The sequence below is a fragment of the Gasterosteus aculeatus genome, chromosome 4, assembly GCF_964276395.1.
Source record: "Gasterosteus aculeatus chromosome 4, fGasAcu3.hap1.1, whole genome shotgun sequence".
NCBI classification, from domain to species: domain Eukaryota; kingdom Metazoa; phylum Chordata; class Actinopteri; order Perciformes; family Gasterosteidae; genus Gasterosteus; species Gasterosteus aculeatus.
The window spans coordinates 14,468,703-14,492,582 of NC_135691.1; the positions used below are offsets into that span (position 1 = coordinate 14,468,703).

Consider the following 23,880-nt stretch of genomic DNA (forward strand, 5'->3'; position numbering starts at 1 on the left):
GCTCATTGCACCACGCACGATCTCATGGATGATCTACTCCATGCCGAAGATGTCATCAGCCATTATTCACTCGGGCAAATCCTTACTTTCAAGTTTGGGAAAAGCAGACTTTGTGGAAAATGTGACTGAGTTCTATTTTGAACTAATTTCTAAACCGCCATCCCCTCGTACGTGCAACTCAGATCCTTGCCTCCTTCACCTCTCCGTCTCCTCTTTCTCTCCTCAGCCACAGAGGAACCCAATATCTACAAGAAGCCTCCCATCTATACGAGAACGGGTACAGTGCAGTTAGCAACGCCTCAGCCTGCCTGTCCTCCTGTCGGTGTAGTCCCACTGTGTTTCAGTACTCCATGTGGACGTCTTTACCGACCCGTTGGCGTTATTAATGAGCGATTAATATTGATGCATCGAGAATGAAGCCACCAATAACGAAAAGATTGATTCTGTGCTTGAAAATGCACAAAGCAAAGAGCATTTGACTTGAATGGCACGCAGTGAGACTCATTTTGCATTTGTAATTGGCTGAATGCAGAGGAGCAACGCTTCATGTGCAGCTCCCGCAGAACGACTTCTGGGGCTGGAATGGACCCCGAATGAAGGGAAGGTTGCTGAGGCGCGACAAGTGTTGAGAACATGGGACTCTGTGGACACACAAGTCACCAGAATAGAACAGAACAACGAAACAAAGCACATGGTGGGGACCAAAATGTATTACAGCCGTGGAGTCCCGGTCAGGCCTAGATAACTGGCGGTCAGTGTGTGATTCAAGGGGAGCCGTCGTCGGGGCGGTTTGAATGCAGGGACAGCTGTTTTGTTTGGTTGAGAAAACACAGCGAGTGTGTGAGACAGGACTCTGGTTTTCTTAATTATGTGGATCTGCGTTGTCGTTCAATCAAGGAACACGGCAACGCGGTTAACTCAAGATGCTATTTTTGGGGGATTTATTGCGAGTCATTAAACAGATTTGCTCTTCAGCCATTTTTGACGCCTCACAGTGGAAAAGGCTTCTCAGCTGGAGGATAGTTCATCTTCGTCGCCCTGCATGTTCTACTGTGCTGTGTGTGGTGGTATTCGTTGGGTAGTAAGTGAACTGTGTTGACCCGTGAATAGACACTTTAACGCATATATGTGTCTCGGTAAAAATGAGTACATCGCAGGCCATTAAGTTCCCACAATACGGAAAATCATCAGTCGCATTGATCCCTTTCCCACTCAATGTCTTCCCTAACAGCTACGCTGTCTTCTTTCAGCACTTATCAGGATTGACAAATATCCATAGCTTCAACAGTTGTGTGCATCAAAGGCCTGTTATGTACTACTCAGTTAACCAGTTTGCCGCCGATTTTAATAAAAAACATCAGATCGCATTTGCCAATGTTGCCAGCAAAGCTCTCACTTTGTCCCGTGTCCAATTGTGGACGCTCCAATAATGTTTCCCTTTTCCTTTCACTTCTTTTTTTTTATTGCATTCTATCACTTTTATTCACATCCCTCCACCCTCTCTGCGTCACTTTCCCCGGTGACCTTGCCACTGTAAGTACCTCTCGCCGTTGTAGATAAGCCTTGCATATGTCTCTCATTTGTGCGGGTATGTTTCTCTCTTTGTGTATTTGTCCCTCCACGTCACTTCTGTACAGCCATTCTGAAAGAAGAGTCAATCTGTGAGTGTGCGTGCGCGTTTGTCGTCGAGCTGAACGCGCGTGTCTCAAAAACAACGACGTCTGACATCAGCGTCGCGCTTCACGTGTATAGGAATTCAATGGATCCGGGCCGGCGTGGCTAATGGCAAACTGAGTGAAGAGCGATCTATGTTACACTGTCGCATCCATTGACTTCCGTTGACGGCGGTTTAGTCGCAGAGTGGCATCGATATCATCGCCTTACGCCACTCGGGAAGCGACTGTGTGCCGCAGGCTGAGCTGTAACTGAATTCACTCACGCTGTTGGCTGAGATATGGATATGGATCCTCTGGCAGCGATGAAGGATACGATGACTGTGAATATGAAGCGGGAATGTACTCTGGCTGTAAATCATTGTGCTTTTCATTTACACGTTTTTTTTTTCACCTTTAAAGCATAGTTTAACATTTTGGGAAATAGTGTATTCACATTCTTGTCAGAACGAGACACCACTCTCATGTCTGTTTATCATTTTAAGCTGGAGGCAAGAGACGTTTAACTCGTTTAACTATTTCTTGACGACACAAGGATTGTATTTCCCTTCCTAACCTACACACGTCTTCACAGACAATTATCTGGACACAGCCACCAAAAGCAGGACCAGCGAGGACATCGTCAGGTCCTCCAGGCTGTCCACCTACTCCCCCGAGCCATACGCCCAGTCAGAGTCGGACTACTGCCCTTACACCAGCTCCCCCAGGGGTACGAAACTGTGTCATTTCACGGAGTTCAAATGGGCAAGCGGCACAGTGAGCTGCATGGTTTGGATTTTACCGCCGGACCTCGTAGTACAGTTCCTTTTGTAACTGTGTTGTCGTATTTATTCACTCACCCGCATTGAACGCGATTCCCATGTAAGGGGAATGTCTTTTCATTTATTTTGTCTCTCAGCCTATCGGGTGCCAAGGAGACGCTTTTCGACAGGAGGAGATGAAGAGAGTTGGAGTCACGGTCTTCAAAGAGTAAGAGCTTTGATATTTTCTTCGACATTTGGTTCAATAGAGAGTCACCTCCTTAAGAAACAGCCATGAATAATCCACGTCTTATGGTATGGTGCCTTTCAACCATCCTCCTCTTACTGATTCACTTCTTGCATTCAATGTACATTCAACTAGCAGTGTCCCCCCCCTTTAGATCGGGAGTGGCATTGGGAGGATGATCCTAAAGGAGGAGATGAAAGCCAGATCTGGTTCCTACGACAACGACCCCTGGGGCAGTGCTAGGAATTCTCGTTGTGGGAGCAAGGAAACGCTCAACACTACAGGCTACGGCACCACGGCGTACAACAACACTGTCAACGGATGTAAGAGCCCCGCCCCCATTCTGCCCCCTCTTTGTCTCTTCTTCCTTCTGTTTCTGCAAGTTCACGCCTGTGCTGCCAGGTCTTAGTCCGTCCCAGTGTGGTCATATATGTGCTTCCGCGGTGGCTTTTTCATTAGCCTCAATACCTGCTGTCATCGGTATTTGGAGTGATTGCAGTGAGGCTGTGGAAGCAGGTCAAAGAGGGTCCGGGCTGCTGCGGGCGTTATCGAGATGGAGGGAAAGCTGAACAGCTGCTGCTGCCACTCACAGGTTCAGCAGATGTGGCCTGTCATTGTTTGGGGGGGTGGTGTATCTGATCGCTCTGAGTCCGAACATTTCCAACCGCCGAGAGTGTTCAACCAGGTGTGCCAGATGTGATTAAGCCGGACCTGAAGCTACCAGTATAGAGTTAATGTTTGAGAGGACCAAGCGTTACTGGTCGCGCGGCGTATTGGTACGTCTCCACCACTATCCACTGGTTCCCTTCCTCTGTCTCTCTTCTTCTGTTCCTGTCATCCTGGTAACGCTCTTACCTCATCCGTTCTATGTATCCATCCATCTATCTGCGTCTATCTCATCTATCTGCGTCTATATCTACCTCAGCCTCTCACAGCTGGTGTCCCATATCTTGGTTTATTAATGAGCAGTAAAATCTCTCATTAAAGCTGTTTCTCAGATGGGAGGGGACACAACCAAACAGGTCTCTGTTGACCACGTTTGAAAGGCTTGTAGCGATACGAGCTGTCTTCTTCTCAGGAAAAAGTCCTTCCTGGCCTGTTTCTACCTTATTGTCCCTTTGATGTTGTGTGTTCCTGTGGGTATCCAACTTGCTCCTTTCATTTTTTATGTCACTGCTGCTTATACTAACAGATGGCTTTTAAATATCAATAACAATATTTAGATTAGGGGAGATTACAATTGGAGCCGGATATGTGTTTTTGTGCAATAAGTAAGACATGTCATGTAACTATTTTATCTCTTTATTTTTTAGCTCCAAGATCTCAGTACAGCGCTGATAGTGGTGAGTTTCTCAATAATATTTGTCACTTGTTCGCTAGTGCACTTTTAACTTTAACTTCTTTCTCTTGTTTTATACTAACCCATAGCCTTATTCTACTAAGCCATTGGATTAGCATTTTACTTTATTTTATTACTTGTGCACTGCTGTCTTGTTGTCTATTGTTACACTGTCTACTGTCACACCACCAAGACAAATCCCTTGTATGTCTGACATATTTTGGCAATACATTTTTCCTGATTCCTGATACTGAAGACTTATTTTCTGGGTTTTTAAAAGGGCCGTTTGAATATTCAAAATGTTATATATGTTAGATTTTGAATGAAGGTTGCATCATAAACGACATGCTTGTGGTGAATTACCTTAAATCAACTACGCTTGAGTATTATGTGGGCACATCTTGAACTCAGGGATTTTTTGGGGTTAGTGAAGAGCGCCATCTTCTGGCATGTTGCATAAAATGATAGGAAAATGAAAAACTGTTGACTTGACTAGTGCCATTCTACTACTGCTTCCTTCTTTTTAGATTTTGCTTGTAAGACCGCCTCGCTACCAGGATACGGGCGCAATGGCATCCAGAGGGTGAGAACACAGTGAAAAAAAGGGTTAACTATTAATTATATGTACGTATATGTATTAATTATACAATGAATAATTATGGATTATTTAAGATGGAGCTGACATTTTTAACAAGGTATCAGTATTGTTACTGTTACTATTCCCTTATCTTAATACATATCTTAGGCTAAATCTATGCCAGTACATTTACATGTTTAAGTCGTGGTTCCTTTCTACACCTGCAGCCTCAGAGTGCTGATTGCTACCAGTACCAGTATGATAGTGGCAGTGAGGTCAATTGGGGAAATAGAGGTAATTTAATATAGATTGAAAACACCCACCACTTATTAGAATGAAGCAATTCATTTTAAGGTTTCTTTTTTTCCTTTGTACTGACTCCATTTTATTTCTTCCCTCCCAGCAGAATACAAGGTACGTTTTGAATTGAATCACTTGAATAATGAATTTGCAGGGTGCGCGTTAGCCTGTACGTTTGAACGATCCCATTGTTATTGTAACTGAGTGTCCATCATTGGATGACGAACGCTGCCTCTTCTTTTGTGTAGATTTACCCCTATGAGGCGCTCATTGTCACCACTAGAGGTCGCATCAGGCTGCCCAAGGATGCTGACAGAGCCAGACTGGAGGTGAGTTATGAAGATGATCTTAAAAAATAGTAGAAAGTGCTTGAAAGATATACGACAGGTACAAAGTGATAACTGTGTGTCATCTCCATGTCCTTGCCTCCTCAGCGTCACTTGTCCCCAGAGGAGTTCCTGCAAGTGTTTGGCATGACTGTGGAAGATTTTGACCGGCTGGCTCTGTGGAAAAGAAATGAGCTGAAGAAACAGGCCCGACTGTTTTAACAACTTGTAGAAGTCTGTTGAATACTGCCATAACTACATTAAGAGGGTTGTGCAAGGTGAAGAAAGAGATATTAAGACTTCTGCTTTGTTTCACTGCCATGGCTGAGAACCTGTTCTAGATTTCCTCATGTGACAAACCAAATTCCAAATCCCACCAGAGACACAGAGGGAAGGCCACGGAGGCATTTTGCACAGATGGACTGATAAACTGTTTCATGGCTGTCAGTGCAACTGTGGCAGTTTGCTGGAGTGACGTGTAAGCAATAGAGAGGGTGGTACATTACCGTTGTTGTTGGGTTTTTTCAAGCCTGAATAATGGAGGAAGACACTGTGGGGATGTCCATGACCTGAGGCGCAGTACTAAACCATAAAGAGGAGAATTTTGGCTTTGCCTTATTTGTTATGCTCTCTTAGTTATGAGTGTGCAGCACCAGCAATCTGAATGAGTAGAATGTAGATACTGTATATCCTTTATGACACTTTATCAGTGTGAATGATTAGATGAGAGGGAGTGAGGGAGCATAGAGCATCTCTTTGCTTTGGTCTATCAGGATGCATTTTGTTTGACTTGTTCCCTATTTTTGCTCTTTTATTTGAAATACTGCGTCCCTCTGGTTTACACTTACATAGAATGAAACATGGAACAATCAGAGGTGGGCATATTTTAAGCGTGACCTTTGATTTGTGTGCAAAATAAAACGAAAGTGAGAATGCAGATGTAAAGATTAGCAGATCACTTCAATGTAATGTTCTGGTTGAGTAGTTAAAGGTCACCAATAGATGCAGTTACCTGTGCAGCTGTATAGCAACCTACAATAATGTGCAATTCAGTAGATTAAATAGATAATTGGAACAAAGATTCAGTCCTCCCGCTCTAATGTTTTCCAGCTCAATGCAATAGAATAATGACAAAATGTTTTAGGATGAGCTCTGGTCATCCCGACATTTACACCCACTCTTATTCATAATTCAGTAATTTTGTAGATAGATGCAAGGTATTTAGGATACTGACCAAGATCATGGGTTGTTGAAGATTTTACTTCCTTTGAATACTTTTGTCATTTTGTCACTAAAAATTAAACTTGAAATAAATTGAGTCTCTTTTTTTTATTTGTAGTTTGGAAGCATCCACATGTAAGTCTTTTTAAAGGAATCTTTGGACAATTTGCAAAGTAGCGTTACTGGACTCATTGTTGAGTGGCTAGCACCGCTAAGGTTTGCTTACCGACACGTATTCCTTATGTTACCTTGTCAGTTTAATGGTTACAAAAACAAAGTGTTAAGAGTTGAAGAAGTTGCCATTTTTTATGCAACCAGCTGAGACTGCTTCCGGACAAGACCACGGGCCTCGAGGACGGAACACCAATCTCGGGAGAAGAAACCCGTAAACCTACAGGCCATGAAGTGCAAAACACAACAGCAAATAGGAACGCACAACTGCAAATAGGAAAACACAAATTAACTTCTTAGGAAAAGGGTAGGCTCTTAAAGCAGGAAGCAGAGAACAGACCCTTCTGATTGGACAGACTGACTGTCTGTCTGTCAACAGGAAGGAGATGTGAAAAACACGGAAAAGCGCCCTATTTGAAAACATGACTTTTGCTATTATTAAGAATTATTTTGATGCAGGGCATACACACGACGTGATAGTTGATATGTTGTCCACCAATCACAACATCAGTATGAGTACACGGACTTTGAAGTCACATTTGAGTGAAGCAGGGTTGTAAAAAAGGGAAATCTCTTCGCATTGGGATGAGGTGAGACATGCCATCCTTACAGAGCTGCGTGGACCAGGGCAACTGTTCTGATGTGGCAATTACTTCAGCAAACGTGTTAAACGACAGTTATCAGATTGCTGAAGCAACTAAATCCACAAGGAACGGATACGAGATCACGCCGGAGGTTTGCGAGGCGTACGTATCACTCCATGGGTCCAAACTACATCTGGCATGTAGATGGATACGATAAGCTGAAACCCTTTGGCTTGGCTCTCTCAGGATGTATAGACGGGTTTTCAAGAAGGATCATGTGCTTGTTTGTGGGGCTACTAACAACAACCCATCGGTCATCGCCCACAACTACATCAGTTGTGTCAAGAGTGTTGGTGTGATCCCAATGAGACTGAGGACAGACCATGGAAGCGAAAATGGCACCATGGCCGCAATACAGTGTACCCTCCGACACGAGCGCACAGACTACTATGCAGGCTCCTCAAGCCACAATTGTGGATCATCGGCTGGGAATCAACGAATCGCGGCGTGGTGGTCCATTTTGAGAAAAGGAAGGTATGTAATCCACTGTTAGTATTCATCTGCCCAAAAGTAATTTTAAAGGTATACGGTATTTCAGCAGGTAAAACAGACTGGATGCATGAGGGGCCATGCAGTGCCTTTACACCTACGCATTCACACAGATACATCTAGCTGATATTGGCAGCAGTTAATTATTTTTGTAGTAGATACTTGTAGTTACTCAATAGTTATAGTAGTTCCCTGTTGTGTAAAATAATATGTTGTAAAAAATACAAACACCATATAAAAAAGCTATAACAAACCTTCTCAATCAAGAAGAAAATCTGCCCAAAATCCAAGGGCTTTGCCTTCTTTCTGCTGACTATTACTTCCTGCTGGACTGAGGAGTGGTGTGAACAGGCTTTCCATGTCGGCAGCTGTAAGGTTTGTCTTAGAGTGGCACCAGAGTGGGGCCAACACACACGGATGCTGCTGGAGTGCGAACAAAAAGTCCATCCATCCATCCATCCATTGTCAAACCGCTTATCCTGAACACAGGGTCGCGGGGGGGCTGGTATGAGGGGCCGTTTAGGACTTAACTACTGAGACACTCTCACACACACTACTGAGACACACTCACACACACTACTGAGACACTCTCACACACACTACTGAGACACTAAACACTCACACACACTACTGAGACACTAAACACTCTCACACACACTACTGAGACACACTCACACACACTACTGAGACACACTCACACACACTACTGAGACACACTCACACACACTACTGAGACACTCTCACACACACTGAGACACTCTCACACACACTGAGACACTCTCACACACACTGAGACACACTCACACACACTACTGAGACACACTCACATACACAACTGAGACACACACACACAACTGAGACACTCTCACACACACTACTGAGACACTCACACACACACTACTGAGACACACTCACACACACTACTGAGACACACTCACACACACAACTGAGACACACTCACACACACTACTGAGACACACACACACACACTACTGAGACACTCTCTCACGCACACTACTGAGACACTCATGCCATCTCATTAGTGTGTGTGAGAGCATTTCACTATACAACGTGAGAGCATCTCAGTTACACCGGAAGGCGGAAACAAAGTAGTAAAAAAGCGCCAATCTTCGCCAAGGCCAACGGTCAATGGTATGGCAGCGGACAATAGACGTGTGACAGCGGAAGCTGTATCCCTACTCAGAAACCTGCTTCACCTACTCTAATTAACTCGATTTCTAACTCTGTATCACCTACGCTAATAAACTCCATAACTAGCTCTGTAGCTACACCTTCGAATGCAGCAGTTAATTCAGAAATAAGGTCTCTCTACGAACCCGGGTCTAGCAGCATGCAAACCACACCAGCCCCAGGCAACGAAATACGGAACTGTTGTCCCCGCTATGAAACGAGGGCAACTTATAGCACATGGAAATCCAAACCAAGACAAAAGTGAGTTGAATTATTTTTGTTGTATTGTTTAGGATAACCGGCATTCCATAGTAACCGTAGTGTTGCTTGTTAGCTAGCATATTGGTGTTAGCCTAAGTAGCTAACGTTAGCTCGTCTGACGTGTACTTTTTTTTCAGAGTCCGACAGAAAACGCCGTACCATCGGACCTTTAACAAGGACGTTATTTTGCTGTTTAGTCCTACAGACGACATAGTTGTCAAGCAGCGGAAGAAGGAGGAGTTGTACAAAAACGGGCACATCCTGAATGCTTTCGAGTTCAACAAAACCTGGGACAATGGGGCAGTCCTCCTTCAAATACGGGATGCTTTTAAGGGGAAAATTCCCGACGATGTGAGGTAAAGCTAGCATTAACATGATAGAATAGACAGTCAGACTCCATGGCACTATATTAGGAGTCCTTTACTTAACTAACTTTTCAAGGAGGACAATGCCCCTTCGGTTATCATATCACAGTAAATGTACAAGTGCATCCTATATAGTAAAGTGAATTGGACAATTAACGTCACGGTTTCCGGACCTGGCAGGTTTTTAGCTAACTATCCGGAAAAAATAATGTTCCAAATAATCGTAAAATGTTTTCAGGTGTTTAACTGTGTTAAAGTAGGCGTTGGCTCCTTACCGTTCGAGCCAAATACTGTTTTAATTGTGAAAGTAACACTTTTCGAAACCAGAGTTAGTAAAAGGACGCTAACGCTGGTTAACTAGCCGTGCGCTGCTGTAGGCATGACCCGGACGGACGTCCATCGTCATTGTAAACGTTTGTTTTTCGCGGAGATTAAACATTGGTGAAAGGGTTGCTAAAAGGCCTATCGATGCTGACAACATATGCGGGAACCCAATTTTGGCCTTTCACAATAAGATATCCCGTGTCAACGCCGCCAAATAGCCCAATAAAATCTCTTTGATCATTGCCCCAGCTTTGCCCAACTCTCGCCCCAGTGAGTCTTACTACTTTCTATCATCAAAGTAACTTTCCTGCAGTAGTTAGACATGTAAATGATTTGTTGACATGTATGGGGGGGAAAAAGACCGGAAACAGCGCCAAATTACGAGCGTCCAGGTCAGGGATGTACGAGCTTTCGCCGTCCGCGATGGGATACAGTGACGTTAATTTTCTTCCACCAACATCACTTAAACAAAAAAAGATTTTATGGATCTTTCATTCATTCCAGAAGTGTGTCTTTAACAGTAATGTACCCCATTGATTTGTGTACAGCTGTGAACTACTGATGGCTTGTGGCAACAAGTTGATCACACCAGGGTTGAGGGAAGGCCAGCAACTTGACGCCAGTATAATCCAAAAAGTATTTAGGTATAAGGCTCTATATGTAAGACCCTCCAGACCTCTTGAGGTATGTATAAAGGTGTTATCTGTAACTCCTGACTTGTAATTAACCCAATTGTTCATGTACTGTTATTATTTTCAAAACGTTCATACAGTATAGGCTTTTGTTAGTATATTGCACAAAATGTATGTAAACCACCACAGCACTGTTTGAGGTGCTGTAGGCTAGTTGCTAGTTGATAAAATGACGGTGATATTGACTACAGCAAATTCTATCCCTTCTCAAGCCTGACAATTTGGATGAAAGTTCCTCCTCCAAGGAGTGCGTCGAAATGGTGCCGTCAGTCACCACCGCAGCAAGCCGACAACATGACCCTGTCGGAGACCAGCCAGACCGCCCCTCCATGTCAGCTACCAGCAGCCTTGCACCTGCGAGCACCGCCCCCTGCAGCCTGGTACCGCCGACAACCGTGGACAGCACCCTTGATGCAAACAGCACCCCACCACTGACCAACAACCTATGGCCAGAAAGTACAGATTACAGAGCATACCTTTCTGTGATAAATCTTTCATCAGATGAGGAAGAATCTGAGGATTTGTATGCTGCCTTATCGGCCAGCATGGAAGACCAGATGTGAGCATCAGATAATTGCCTTTTATTATACAATATTTTGTATTACTTGAGGTCTTGTTAAGGCTTTTGTCAGACTAAAGAAAACACCTGAGTGCCCTCTTGTGCCCTTAGTGCCCTCTTGTAAAAAGACCACAAATTGTACCAATGGCCTTTATCCCTAATTACTGATTGCGCACACATAAAGTTCTGATTAATGTTTCGAAACGTTTCCTCTTTGTTGTTTGCTTTCAGAAAGGAAAGTTCATCTGCAAGTGTCCCTATTCAAGAGATCTTATCTGAGCTTGGTGAAAAGATCAACAATAACCAAGTCAACCGGTTCAACATAAAACGTGCAGCTGTGCTAGATGGTGCCATTCGGGGCTTCAAAAGAATCTCTTATGACCCGACTCACAGGATTAGTGTGAGATTTTCTGATGACAAACGAAAAACTGAAGAAGCTGTGGATCTTGGGGGTCCGAGAAGAGAATTTCTTCCACTGCTTACAGAAGCTCTTGCACAGTACGAAATGTTTGAGGGAACAGAAGGTAACCTCAACTTGGCTCTTGATGCAACAGGTACACTTTATCTTGTTTTTTGTTTTCATGATATAACTATATACAATGTAAAATACATTATAGCTCCCACTCCATTTTGTGTGAACCTCAGTGATTTTTAATCCTTTGAAATAATAGCCTAACACTTTAACAAGCCAGTGTGGCTACCCTGGTAACAAAGAGGGTGCCAAACTCTGATTACAAGCTATGCCTTTTCCATGACAGCAGTGCATAAAGTTATGCACACACTACTTTCTACCGCTTTTTTTTTCAGCTGTCAGAGAGGACCGTTACTTTATCACAGGAAGGGCTATTGCAGTCAGTCTGGTACATGGCGGGCCTTCACCAAATTTCTTGTCCAAAACACTGTTTGACTGCATAGTTCAAGGGCCAGAGAAATCTAGACCGCGTCTGGAGGACATCGCCGATGTTGAAATCCGTGAAAAAATACAAAAGGTTAGTTGCATTTTCAATTCATCATATTCAGTGCTTATGATGAATTGAAAGAATTTGGCTGGTCCAAACAGAGACTATTCATGTTTGTAAGAATGCTTTATCTGTTTTATCATCGGTGGCCTTTTTAAATGGATAGGTTTTGAGTCTTCCGCAAAATTTTATTTTGGATGTGAAGTGCTCAGATTGCATTCATTGGCCTGAAGTAGTCTTACCCAAATTACTGGCATGTTATGAGCAACTAACGTCCTAGTTACAATTACCTCTAGCAAAGCCGTTTCGAAAATTATAACTAAAGTAAAGTAGTCACTGGAAAAATTTGTAACTTTCCATTGCAATCGAATTAGGATGAGGAAGGTGGGTGGGCAATCACTGGTGGGGGACAGTAAATCAACAGTTTTTCATTTTTAAATCGGACTTTAAAAAAATGTATCGTTCTTAGGTTTCAGAATCGACAACTCTGGAGCAACTCATCCAGTCAACTCAGCCTCTCCTTGATTACCTTGCCAATGCAGGCTGTCTGAAGCCACTGAAAACTGTTGACGACAGGGATAGACTTGTAGAAGATGTCTTGATGTTTCAGGTGATTAATCGAGTCCGTGGACCATTTGAAAGGTATTTTAAATGTAGTTTGAAAATCCTTTTGTTTTTTCGCATATAAAAGAGTAAATTCTTCATTGAAGCACCTTTCCTCCCATACTGTCATTTACTGTAGGTTTAGAGATGGATTGAAAACGCTTGGAGTCCTGGAGCAGATCCAGATGCATCCAGAATCTTTCAGTCCAGTGATGTGCTACAATCCAAAGCCGCTAACTGCTGACCAGGTTGATGGGCTGTTCCACATCCGATGGTCAGAGGAGGGGACCAACCAGAAAAGAGAGGAGGAAACCGTAGTTGCATTCTGGAGGGACTATTTACAAGATGTTGAAGGTGTGTAGGATATAGAGAAAAATTAATTTGTGAACTTCTTCAAAGAATCTAGAAAAACATTTTGGTGTTAACATTCCCAAGTTTATGATTTAATATATTTGGTCAGTCTATCATTTATATTTACTTCCCAGTCTGACAAAGTCATAAAGTGTGCTGTCTAATTCCGTGCTGTCCTGCTCATTCCACAGAAGAAGATGGAGCAGAGAAGTTGGGGGACATCCTAGCATTTGCAACTGGATCTGATGCAGTACCACCAATCGGCTTTTCTCCTCAGCCATCTCTTGAGTTTCTTCACCCGAGTGGTAGAGCACAAAAGTTCCCTGTTGCCAACACCTGCATCAGCTGTCTTCGACTGCCCATCTATAGCACGTACAGTTGTTTTAAGAGCAACATGGACTTTGCAATAAGAAACACACAGGGCTTTGGCATGCCATAGATGATGAATGTACATTTTAATGTTTGTTTGTACAGCATCACAGTTATGTCGGTATCGACTCCAATTTTGTGTAAATGTTGGAAATGCAAGTTATTTTATTCACACTCGAAACAGGTTTTATTGTTTTATTAACGTTAGCGGATACATGTCCTAGTGAGGGTTTACATTTGCCCTGTTTGTTTTTTGCATTACTGTTCTTAAGAGTATCACATGGCACGGTCTAGATTTCATAGCAGACCTCGACACGTCTAAACACTGCAACCGTGAATGAACGGGACAAGCCTGTCAAGTTTAATTTTTGTATTGTCAAGTTTAATTCAAGGTTGCTTGTTGGATAAGCCGGGGAGGTATTTTGCAAAGCTGACTAAGCTTGACTTCTGCAATGAGAAGCCTGGAAAATATAAATCGCTTCCTGGGTTTTACTTTTGTGATGCCCCACACGTATGAGTAGGGTCTACCTAACCGTCGCCCTAAAGGTGAGCCTGGGTGGGGCCTCATCTTGATGGCTAATGGAGAGCACCTGGGCCCGGTGTCTCCTAAGCTATATATGCCATGCCCCTGCCAGTTGAAGGAGGCCAGAGAGAGCCAGAGAAAAGATCCAGAGGGGGATCCAGAGGAGACAGACCTGGCCTTCGCTCCCCGCTGCAGTCTCCATACATTACTGTTATGTTTTGAGTTATTCTTTTCATTCACACACGCACCACACCATGTTTCACACATCCACGCTTACACCACTGAATTACTGACTTCCCACCTCATAGGATCGTTATGGTTTGTGGATATGGGTTATAATTTAAGTTCTCCATTGGGTTATACTTTAATAAACATATTCTTTACTCTCGTACACCGTCTTCTGCTCCTGATGTTTGTCATAGCTTGAGCCAGCTATGACACTTTGCACTTAAATCAGACCAAAAAATAGATGATCAGCTAATGTCCAGAAATGGAAAAAGAAACTGCTTTTGATTTTCAGTGTTCTTTTATACAGGTACATTTACACATCAATAAAAGCTGGTTTTCAAATAATAGCATAATCTCTTTATTCACATCCAATGTCACCTACTTGACATTCACACTAGAACATAATAAAAATACCACAGTAATCAAATAGTACCAGCAACATATCTTTCATCTATCTTAACAGTAGCTATTCACTATGATATACGTATCTTATATTATGTATAGATCAAGATGTAGATGTTTTTGATCCACAAAGGATAAAGCCCCAAGTTCCATTTTAGATGTCATCTTTCTGTTTCTGCGATGCAATGATAGCTTTGGCGCTTCACCGCAGCCAGGCATCACCCAGTTGGGTGCTACACATTGGTACTGGACAATTTACAGACTATTCATGCTTGTCACCACCACCAACCATTATTACTTTTATTTGTTCTTATTCTATTAACAATTGTGTATTTAATGCTGCGTAAAGTGCTATATATATATTTATAATTATTCAAATCTGAGATTCACTTAGTCTACTGGGATGTCTTGCTTGTAAAAAATGTAAAAGAGACAGAAATAATTGAATTCCATAATTTCCATCATTCATTAATGGGTCAATTAATTGTTGAATTTCTTGCATGGTGCTATTGCTTACATTAATACTGTTTTCAGGAACCTCAATATTATTCCTGCTATCTACTACAGGTAGTGCGTCTCTATTACTAGTTTCTAAATATTCATGTACACAAATATTCAATATGACTGACAACACCTCTATGCCACAATTGCAATGGGGTTTGGCTTCCTTGGGTAGAGAGTCCATGGTTATTCCATTGGCTCCTGAATTCTCTGACTGCCCTTTGAACCCGAGGTAAATAAATGTAATGCAAACAAAATAAATTAAGATCACAAAGAGAGTCAAGTATGTCTTCATTTTCCATAAAGGTAAATAAGTCAGAGAAATAATATGAAACGACTCGGTTTAGTTCTGCCCATAGCCTCTCTATTCTTTGGTTGTGTACGCTGCGCCCCATGATCATGCTTCTTCTGTTCAACCCTCTACTATTCAGCATAAATCGGGCAACCTCTATATTTTCCCTTCCATGGTCGCTCCGTACTCTTGAAGGCAGTCCAAAGTCAGATACGCCCTGCTGAAACAGGCTCAAAACACTTGATGCCCTGTTATTGTTGAGGCACTGAAGGTATATGATGGTGCGACTGTACCCGTCCACACAGCCATGGAACACCATTCTCCACCTGACCAATTTATGGTTCCCGTCAATATGCCTGTATAAAAGAAAGAAGTGACAACTGTTACAATCCTGGAAAAACACTATTTTGTAGGGTCACATCATACAAGTTTTCCATCTCTATGGGAAAGAATTATTGTTTCCAAACCTAATGAACCCTTAGGATAAAATCTTTGTGTTATTTGTTCATTAGTTCCAGCTACTTGGGGTTTTGAATACTGATGCTGATATTTGGCCATTCACCATGAGTAGCCTAAATTGTTTTCTTCCGGCTCAATGGAGCTAAAATAAATCATCGGTTGGGGAAGACGGGTAGTTCAAATCTAGGGTATAGGAGCGAATCATTTAAATGAAAATGGTTACAGTAAAATTACAGGATTAAAAAATACAAAGATCACAAAAAGTAACGTTAGGCAAGCCACAACTTAGAATACACCTGTCAATGGCCTATGGCACACATACCATAGCTCGTTCGGAGTTTGCACTCTGTAAACCCTTCGGCGAATGGCTTGACTGCGTCTCAATGATCGGCCGACCGGATCAATCTCCTGCAGAATTTGGCGGACCCTCCAGCGCTGGATACGGATTCCGCGAGCCCGCAGACTTCCAATAACGTATCTCTCTCCAGCATTCGGGGTATTCGTGGAAATCTCCCTTATGGTTGATTGCAGTTCTTCATTGTTCAATGATGAGTATTCCAAAGGTCCGACACCAAGACGTTGCCTATGTCTGAACACAGTCCGACGGCTAATTCCAAAAAAAGAAGCAATTCCCTGCCAGTTGAAACCGAGTCCCATGCACTGGTTGAATTGCTCGATTGTTAAATCATATCGGGGGCGACACGGAAGGCCATTGCGGGCTGTAGGTGGGACCGCAGGAAGGCAGTTTTCTTGATTTATTCCTCTTGTTCTAAAGTCATTAAACCGATTAAAACAAAAACATATCGACTCCAAAAAAACAACAGTCTCTCCACCAGGTCCTTCCCTGGAGCGAACCATAGACAACATAGAATTTAGGGTAATGGTGTGGTCATTAAGCTCTCTAAGAAATCTCTCTTCTCCTGGGTCTTGCCGTAAGCATTCAACGCAGCGCAGCACCCTATTGAAAAAATCTACGATGTCATCGCGATTGCCAATTACAAAGAGGGCTTGCAGACTGATCAAAATATACAGGAATTGCAGCTTCATATTTAATCAGAAAAATTATTGATTGAAATAACCCTCAAATTCTCGCACTTGGCTAAGATTTTCCACTACTTTTTCGCTTTTTCACTACTTTGTTTCCGTCTTCCGGTGTAACTGAGATGCCTTCCGGTGTAACTGAGATGCTCTCACGTTGTATAGTGAAATGCTCTCACACACACTAATGAGATGGCATGAGTGTCTCAGTAGTGTGTGTGAGTGTATCTCAGTAGTGTGTGTGAGTGTGTCTCAGTAGTGTGTGTGAGAGTGTCTCAGTAGTGTGTGTGAGAGTGTCTCAGTAGTGTGTGTGAGTGTCTCAGTAGTGTGTGTGAGTGTGTCTCAGTAGTGTGTGTGAGTGTGTCTCAGTAGTGTGTGTGAGTGTGTCTCAGTAGTGTGTGTGAGTGTGTCTCAGTGTGTGTGTGAGTGTGTTTAGTGTCTCAGTAGTGTGTGTGAGTGTGTCTCAGTAGTGTGTGTGAGTGTGTCTCAGTAGTGTGTGTGAGAGTGTCTCAGTAGTGTGTGTGAGTGTGTCTCAGTAGTGTGTGTGAGTGTGTCTCAGTAGTGTGTGTGTCTCAGTAGTGTGTGTGAGAGTGTCTCAGTAGTGTGTGTGAGTGTGTCTCAGTAGTGTGTGTGAGTGTGTCTCAGTTGTGTGTGTGAGAATGTCTCAGTAGTGTGTGTGAGTGTGTTTAGTGTCTCAGTAGTGTGTGTGAGAGTGTCTCAGTAGTGTGTGTGAGTGTGTTTAGTGTCTCAGTAGTGTGTGTGAGTGTGTCTCAGTAGTGTGTGTGAGTGTGTCTCAGTAGTGTGTGTGAGTGTGTCTCAGTAGTGTGTGTGAGTGTGTCTCAGTAGTGTGTGTGAGAGTGTCTCAGTAGTGTGTGTGAGTGTGTCTCAGTAGTGTGTGTGAGTGTGTCTCAGTAGTGTGTGTGAGTGTGTCTCAGTAGTGTGTGTGAGTGTGTCTCAGTAGTGTGTGTGAGAGTGTCTCAGTAGTGTGTGTGAGTGTGTCTCAGTAGTGTGTGTGAGTGTGTCTCAGTAGTGTGTGTGAGAGTGTCTCAGTAGTGTGTGTGAGTGTGTCTCAGTAGTGTGAGTGTGTCTCAGTTGTGTGTGTGAGAATGTCTCAGTAGTGTGTGTGAGTGTGTTTAGTGTCTCAGTAGTGTGTGTGAGTGTGTCTCAGTAGTGTGTGTGAGAGTGTCTCAGTAGTGTGTGTGAGTGTGTTTAGTGTCTCAGTAGTGTGTGTGAGTGTGTCTCAGTAGTGTGTGTGAGTGTGTTTAGTGTCTCAGTAGTGTGTGTGAGTGTGTCTCAGTAGTGTGTGTGAGAGTGTTTAGTGTCTCAGTAGTTAAGTCCTAAACGGCCCCTCATACTTTTCACTGAACATTCTTTACCATTTGTGATTGTCACAATCTTATTTGTAGCCACTTTTAAAACATTCAAGTGATAAATCATGGGACTGGAAAGTATGTCATTGAAATATTTTTGATGAATGGAGGCAGAGAATGAGTCTATAGGACCATTAGCTTTGAATAACACTGGTTTCTGTGTAGGATTTACCATCTGAGGTATTCTTCCACAGGAGTTTGATGCTCCTCAGAGGTCTTCACATGGAGGAAACATCCAGCCGTCTGGAACATGGAGCTGTTTTGCAAAAGAACGTTTTGCAGAGATTCCACAGATTCTGCTTCCTGGACCTGTTACAAAGACTTTGTAAGACTTCGCAAACCGCATCCCTGATAGGGTAAGAATCTTGCAAATCTTGCAATGGTCAGTCAAATAAACAGAAAAAACAAAACCGGGATCAAAGTATTTTTTACTTAAATGTAATGATAGAAGTGGATATCTGAAACTTCCGGTTTGTTTATTTCACTATGACCTTACTCTAAAATGTAACGAATGTGGTCTCTTAGTAAACAAACTGCTTGAATCAAGGTCACGTCAAACCTGATGCAGAACTCCCTATCTCCTCATCTGTAATATCTTCCACAGTGGCATCGAAACTGGGATTCCCTACTATGTGGTTAACAAGGTCCTTTGACAGGAAATGTGGTGCTGGTCCCCCGTGTACTATGGACACAGCAATGATCTTTCCTGCCAGGACATATTCATTTTCCCTGAAAGCTGCCATGCAGAGTACAGAAAAATGTCAGTTAATGGGCATCTCCATCTGTTAATAGCGACTTTTAGATTTAGGCAGGTAGTCATCCAGGTAACATGACCCCATTATTTTCCAGTCAGAATTCTTTTTTTAAGGTTCGATGTATGGCTAGAAAGTTTAACAAGACTTGCTTAAGTGTGCTTAAATTTGGCAGAAAGTGTGACTTAATGTACAACAAAAATAATACTTTCATCAAAATATATTGACAAAAAATGAAATTCCATGAAAAACAGACACCTGTAGAGTTGTACACCAGGTAACGGCTTTCTGGAGGTCCGTCAAAGATCAGATCATTCATCTGAAGCGTGAGGAATTCCCGCCTCGGCCCGCCGGTATCTAGGCCTTCTTCATGGGAGCCAGCGTCATCGGTAAACTTCACAAACATGTCATTCTCCTCAGAGTACGTGCAACGCTGAAAACCTCTGACAGCACCATCCCATACATTAGATCTGGACACGTGGAATCTGCTGACTTTGCTGTGGTCAATGGAAAGCGCCAAATTTGCAATTATTTCAGGATCTTATTATTTTAGGATCTCAGACACTACTTTAGCTGTGCCGCTTTGTGTACTTCCACGGGAATTACAAAGGAGCTAGTTTGGAAGTTTTAAAAAAGGATATTCAAAATGGACCTGGTCCATTTTCAGCGCAACCAATGTTACTGAACATACCGTATTTTCTGCACTACAAGGCGCACCTTCAATGAATGACCTATTTTAGAACATTTTTCATATATAGGGCGCACCGGATTATCAGGCGCATCAGATACTGCAGTCAAACGTTTGACGTCGGGGCGGGTGGATGTGGGGAGGTGGAGACGGTGCTTTCAGGGTCCGATCGATGCTGCGAGGTGCGTCCGCTCCCGCCGCCCCCCTCGCCATCCACGCCTTAAATCTTCGGCTGCTCTCCAGCCACGCCGCCTGCCAAGGGCTCCTTTTACAATAACCTATTATCCCTTTAAGATGGTTCAGCTACTGTAAAGAAAAGGGAGAAACAAGCTCCATATCTCACGCGCTTGAGCGCCCGCTCAGCATCTCGCCGCCGTAGACCGAGCTTTGGCATGTTTGGCAGAGCGCCTTTAGCGCCGTGTACAACCAGTATCGATCAACCGATTACCAACTGATCCATATATAAGGCGCTCCGGATTATAAGGCGCACTGTCGAAAATGAAAGGCTTTTAAATGCGCCTTAGAGTGCGGAAAATCCGGTACCCTTTTCAGAGACCTTAAAAGACAGTGTGAATACCCTTAAAACGCAGTCAATGACTCCTTTAATATTTAATATTCTAGAACATTTAAAACAAAAGCCCCAAAACCAAACCTGTAATATGTTCTCGCCATTCCAGGACATCCGGAGGTACTTGGACGGATATCCTCTGTATTGCACTGCTTTCATGCACAGGTTCACATGGCTGTAGTAAAGCATTACAAAGACATTGGGGTTGATCAGAACTTAACACAGCAAACAAAAGACGTTTTCATTAAAAAAAAGCATACAATAACATGCTTTACATAGCACTCACCAACGTGTCAGCTAGCTCAAATGTTGTGAGGGCTCTTTTTAATCACAATCTCTGTGTCAGAGTCAGAAATGTCAGACACTTTTCCAGCTGAAACAATTAAAGTTAGCTTGATTGGTGTCAGTTAAAAGACAAACATTTAAAAAGAAGTCAACTCCAGAAGAAAGTGATGAATGGAAAACTGGTTTGAAGCACTGCACCAGAAACACTTGGAATTGTAGATGCATAAAAAAAACAACTTCTCTTCTCAACTCCTTGCAGTAATTTGAACATGAATACAGACAACACCATGGGAAACTATTTTTAAACCTATTTACGTACGTTTCAGAGGTGAAACATCAAGCCACAGAAATAAATGGATATCTTCTTCAAAGTCCGTCTTTGGGCAGATAAAAATTGTGATCCTTGAATATGGTTTGCCTAATTCTGCTCAAATGATGATGGGATGTCAACAGCAAGTCAACACTGAAATAATTATTTGCTCTCTCTCTCTGAGCGATATCAAATCACATTTGCTTACCTGCACTTTCCTCTTTTCCTTTTTCTTGTCCTGCATTTTGCCAAAGGAAAACTTTTGCCTTTCCTCTCCTTTTTACTTCCGGTATTCCAGAAAGGTTTTAAATCTTGGGGTTGAGTTGGATGGAGCATTCTGTGATACTACAGAGAAGCACAAGATGCATTCTTATAAAATGGCAAAGCATACGTTGCAGGTTCATAGAAAAAAACAAAAGTAACGGTACAAAATAAAATACATGGCTGACGACACGGTTTACTTGACAGATATCTGATCATATCTCACCTTGATCATAAATAATTGACTAAATATCTGAATGGCAAAGGGGGAGGAGGGCAGTTACTTCAGTTTTAGGCAGGGATGTTGTGGTGCCAACGCGATAGTCTGCCAAGGATCATAATACGCAAATATACATAATTAACGTGATATGTCCGTGGTAACAGCCAATATATGTATTTTTTAAACCAATGTTTCTTGTTACCTAACGTTAATTCAATCGAATTTGGAGTGTATAGCTAGCGTGGTCAGGCATGCCATTTACGACAGGCAGGGGAAACCCACCATTACCTTCAAATAAGGTTACGTTAACTTACCTGAAGTTGGTCCATTGGTGGGTTGAGCCAAAGATTCCAGACTTTTTCCAAGTATCTGTCCACAACCACTGCAAAAAATCGGCTGGTTCGCCAACAACTTTTGACGACAAACATTCTTTCTTTCGCCGTATTTTCGCGCGGAATGAAGGTCTAGCAAGCGAGCGAGTCCTCATTTCCTGTTGACAGACAGTCCGCCTGTCCAATCAGAAGGGTCCGTCCTCTGCTAATAGGGTCCTACACTCTCCGTAAGAGGTTAATTTCGTTGTGTTTTCCTATTGGCTGTTGTGTTTCGCACGTCAGAGCCACGTAGTTCCGAGTTGCCATGGCAACAGCCATTGACGTCATGATATCCTTTGATGTTGGAATCTACATATAGGCCTCATACCTTCTCTGGACTTCTGGAGAGCTGCACGCTTTCTGCTCAGTCCTGCGTCAATTGATAACCTTTGACCACTGACAATACAACGCTCTTTTCAAGTTTTATCGTGTACACAGAAGTATTTTACCCAACATTAAATCAAACAGGAGAAATGGCGCAAACGAATCTGACGATTTCCAACCAGGAGCCAGCAGGGTCATCTGAACAGTTCAACGCAGAACATATGAGCCTGAGCGAAATCTGCAAAGATCTTAAGTCTATGCGCATGAAAATTCACTTGAGCAGAATACACGTTGAAGGATGGGGATCTTTGAAGGTTAAAGATGATAAATATGAGAATCACAGGCAGGAGGAAGCCATTGCTAGGAGAAAATGTGAAACCCTTCAAAAAGAGGCAAAGAGTCTCCTTGATCAGGTCAAAAATCATAAACATTTTGAATCAATCTACAGCGGCCAAAAAGAACTAAACAAACATTTGTCTTCTAGACATCAAAGGCTGGAAGTAGAGGTGGAATTGCAGCGGAAAAGGTTGGAGCACTTAAAACATGTGGAGTCAAACGCTGCATCCATAACAAAGGAGAATGAGGAGTATGACCAAAAAATTCACCTCCTGGAGACCACACTGCAAAAGGTAACCAATGAATGTAACCTTTTATCTGAGGCCAATAAACGAGACGCCCATCAGCTTGATATGAAGAAGACTTTGGTGAAGAACTTGGCCTCCGAAACAGCTTCGACTCACTTGGATTACGAAAGTCTGCAATATAAGAATAAGGAACTGATTGCAGAGACACAGGAGTTAGAAATACAGGTTTCGGCTCTGCAAGATGAGAAAAGCGAAATACACCTGAAACTTGTAAACCAACGCCGTCAAAATGAGGACGCAATGCACCGTAGGGACGCTTTGGAGAGAACAACCAATAATTTAAAACAGCAAATCCAGGGCTTCAATGAAGAACTCACGTCCATAGAATCTTTGGCATCGCAACTGAAATGCCAGGTGACTGTTCTGGAGGAGCAGCGGCGACAGTTGATTAAGGTCAGCACGGAGGCCACCAACAAGCTACTCCGTGAAAAAGACTGGAAGGCTGGCTATGACGCACAGAGGGAATACAAAAACGCCCTGGAGCTGAGGAACAATGAATGGAAAGAGAATATCCTCAGTCTAATGAACAGTCTCAAAGATCTTGACGCCTGTAAGGCAAACTACGAATCATTGAAGACTGATAAAAAAGTTGCAACCAGACTGAATAAAACTCTCAAAAAGCAACACAAGACCCTGGAAAACAAGATCTCAAAAGAGCGGAAGTATGTGGAAAAAAACAACGGAAAAAAGTCAGAAAGCCAAACCCTGATTGGTGGAAACTGCACTCTTCAGTGTCAGGTTGAGGAACTGCAGAGAAACCTTCCGAGATTGCAAGCTTTGACTCGAGAGACCGCTAGAGAAGCACCTCTGATGGAGCGCAACGAGGCAATAAGGTCAGAGAACGAGATCAATTACAGACAATTGGACTTTCTCCCGGGGCAAGTACCCTCCACATCGCATGTAGAAAGGGTAAACCAGAAAAAGTGTTGGTTTGAACCCTCGCCGGTCCCGAACCAGACACCCTTACCACCCTTAGGGCTGGCCCATGCTTCTGCGTCTGAGTCTGCGTGGTCGCGTCAATGCGCTCGTTTCAAATCATGGTTCTAAAAGGCTGGCGTGTGTTGCAGAGCAGTTCACCGCGAGAACAACAGGTGGAGTAACGTGTTTTGGTTGAAGACGACCTAGAGAGTCACGTCTTTGTGTGGAAAACGGACTACGGATAATACGACATAGTAGACGGAGGCAAGGATACACAGTCCATACAATTATTTAATATTTAATTTCAAGAGAACAGTCATTGTAC

General features: G+C 43.0%; 2 protein-coding genes and 1 long non-coding RNA gene across 14 annotated transcripts in view; 2 read left to right on the top strand and 1 right to left on the bottom strand.

Annotated features, from left to right (window-relative positions):
* ablim3 (actin binding LIM protein family, member 3) overlaps positions 1–6,520 on the top strand; it is a 36,305-nt gene extending 29,785 nt beyond the window's left edge. For 4 of the 10 annotated variants that reach the window (XM_078102352.1, XM_040173929.2, XM_078102350.1 and 1 more), the window contains 10 exons: positions 227–277; positions 2,266–2,382; positions 2,572–2,642; positions 2,815–2,983; positions 3,974–4,003; positions 4,527–4,582; positions 4,804–4,870; positions 4,980–4,990; positions 5,125–5,205; positions 5,311–6,520. In XM_078102352.1, coding sequence (XP_077958478.1) covers positions 227–277; positions 2,266–2,382; positions 2,572–2,642; positions 2,815–2,983; positions 3,974–4,003; positions 4,527–4,582; positions 4,804–4,870; positions 4,980–4,990; positions 5,125–5,205; positions 5,311–5,424 — 767 coding nt within the window. In that variant the 3' untranslated portion in view covers positions 5,425–6,520. Of the gene's footprint in view, positions 1–226; positions 278–2,247; positions 2,383–2,571; positions 2,643–2,814; positions 2,984–3,973; positions 4,004–4,526; positions 4,583–4,803; positions 4,871–4,979; positions 4,991–5,124; positions 5,206–5,310 lie in introns of all 10 variants that reach the window. The other 6 variants (XM_040173931.2, XM_078102353.1, XM_078102354.1 and 3 more) reach the window with 2 other exon arrangements.
* Positions 6,521–8,983: 2,463 nt separating this feature from the next.
* LOC120818197 (G2/M phase-specific E3 ubiquitin-protein ligase) lies at positions 8,984–15,333 on the top strand. Its single transcript, XM_078102355.1, has 9 exons — positions 8,984–9,179; positions 9,317–9,535; positions 10,417–10,552; positions 10,773–11,119; positions 11,351–11,673; positions 11,927–12,108; positions 12,548–12,720; positions 12,821–13,035; positions 13,224–15,333. The coding sequence occupies exons 1-9, from the start codon at positions 9,079–9,081 to the stop codon at positions 13,469–13,471; spliced, it is 1,944 nt and encodes a 647-aa protein (XP_077958481.1). The 5' UTR covers positions 8,984–9,078; the 3' UTR covers positions 13,472–15,333.
* On the bottom strand, positions 14,432–21,832 carry LOC120812619 (uncharacterized). Of its 3 annotated transcripts, none has more exons than XR_013467619.1 (6): positions 21,613–21,832; positions 21,026–21,162; positions 19,225–20,397; positions 18,387–18,523; positions 16,129–16,575; positions 14,432–15,703 (listed from the first exon to the last, which is right to left on the bottom strand). It is a non-coding gene; the product is annotated as an uncharacterized LOC120812619 (long non-coding RNA). The 3 variants fall into 3 exon arrangements; XR_013467618.1 differs by having other exon boundaries at positions 16,129–16,650; XR_013467617.1 differs by having other exon boundaries at positions 16,129–18,523.
* Between the last annotated feature and the right edge of the window lie 2,048 nt (positions 21,833–23,880).

Coding starts and splice junctions, on each gene's coding strand:
- LOC120818197 (XM_078102355.1), top strand. CDS start 9,079: ATGCAAACCACACCAGCCCCAGGCAACGAAATACGGAACTGTTGTCCC. Junction 10,553..10,772: donor GACCCTCCAGACCTCTTGAG/GTATGTATAAAG, acceptor TCCCTTCTCAAG/CCTGACAATTTGGATGAAAG. Junction 13,036..13,223: donor CTATTTACAAGATGTTGAAG/GTGTGTAGGATA, acceptor CTCATTCCACAG/AAGAAGATGGAGCAGAGAAG.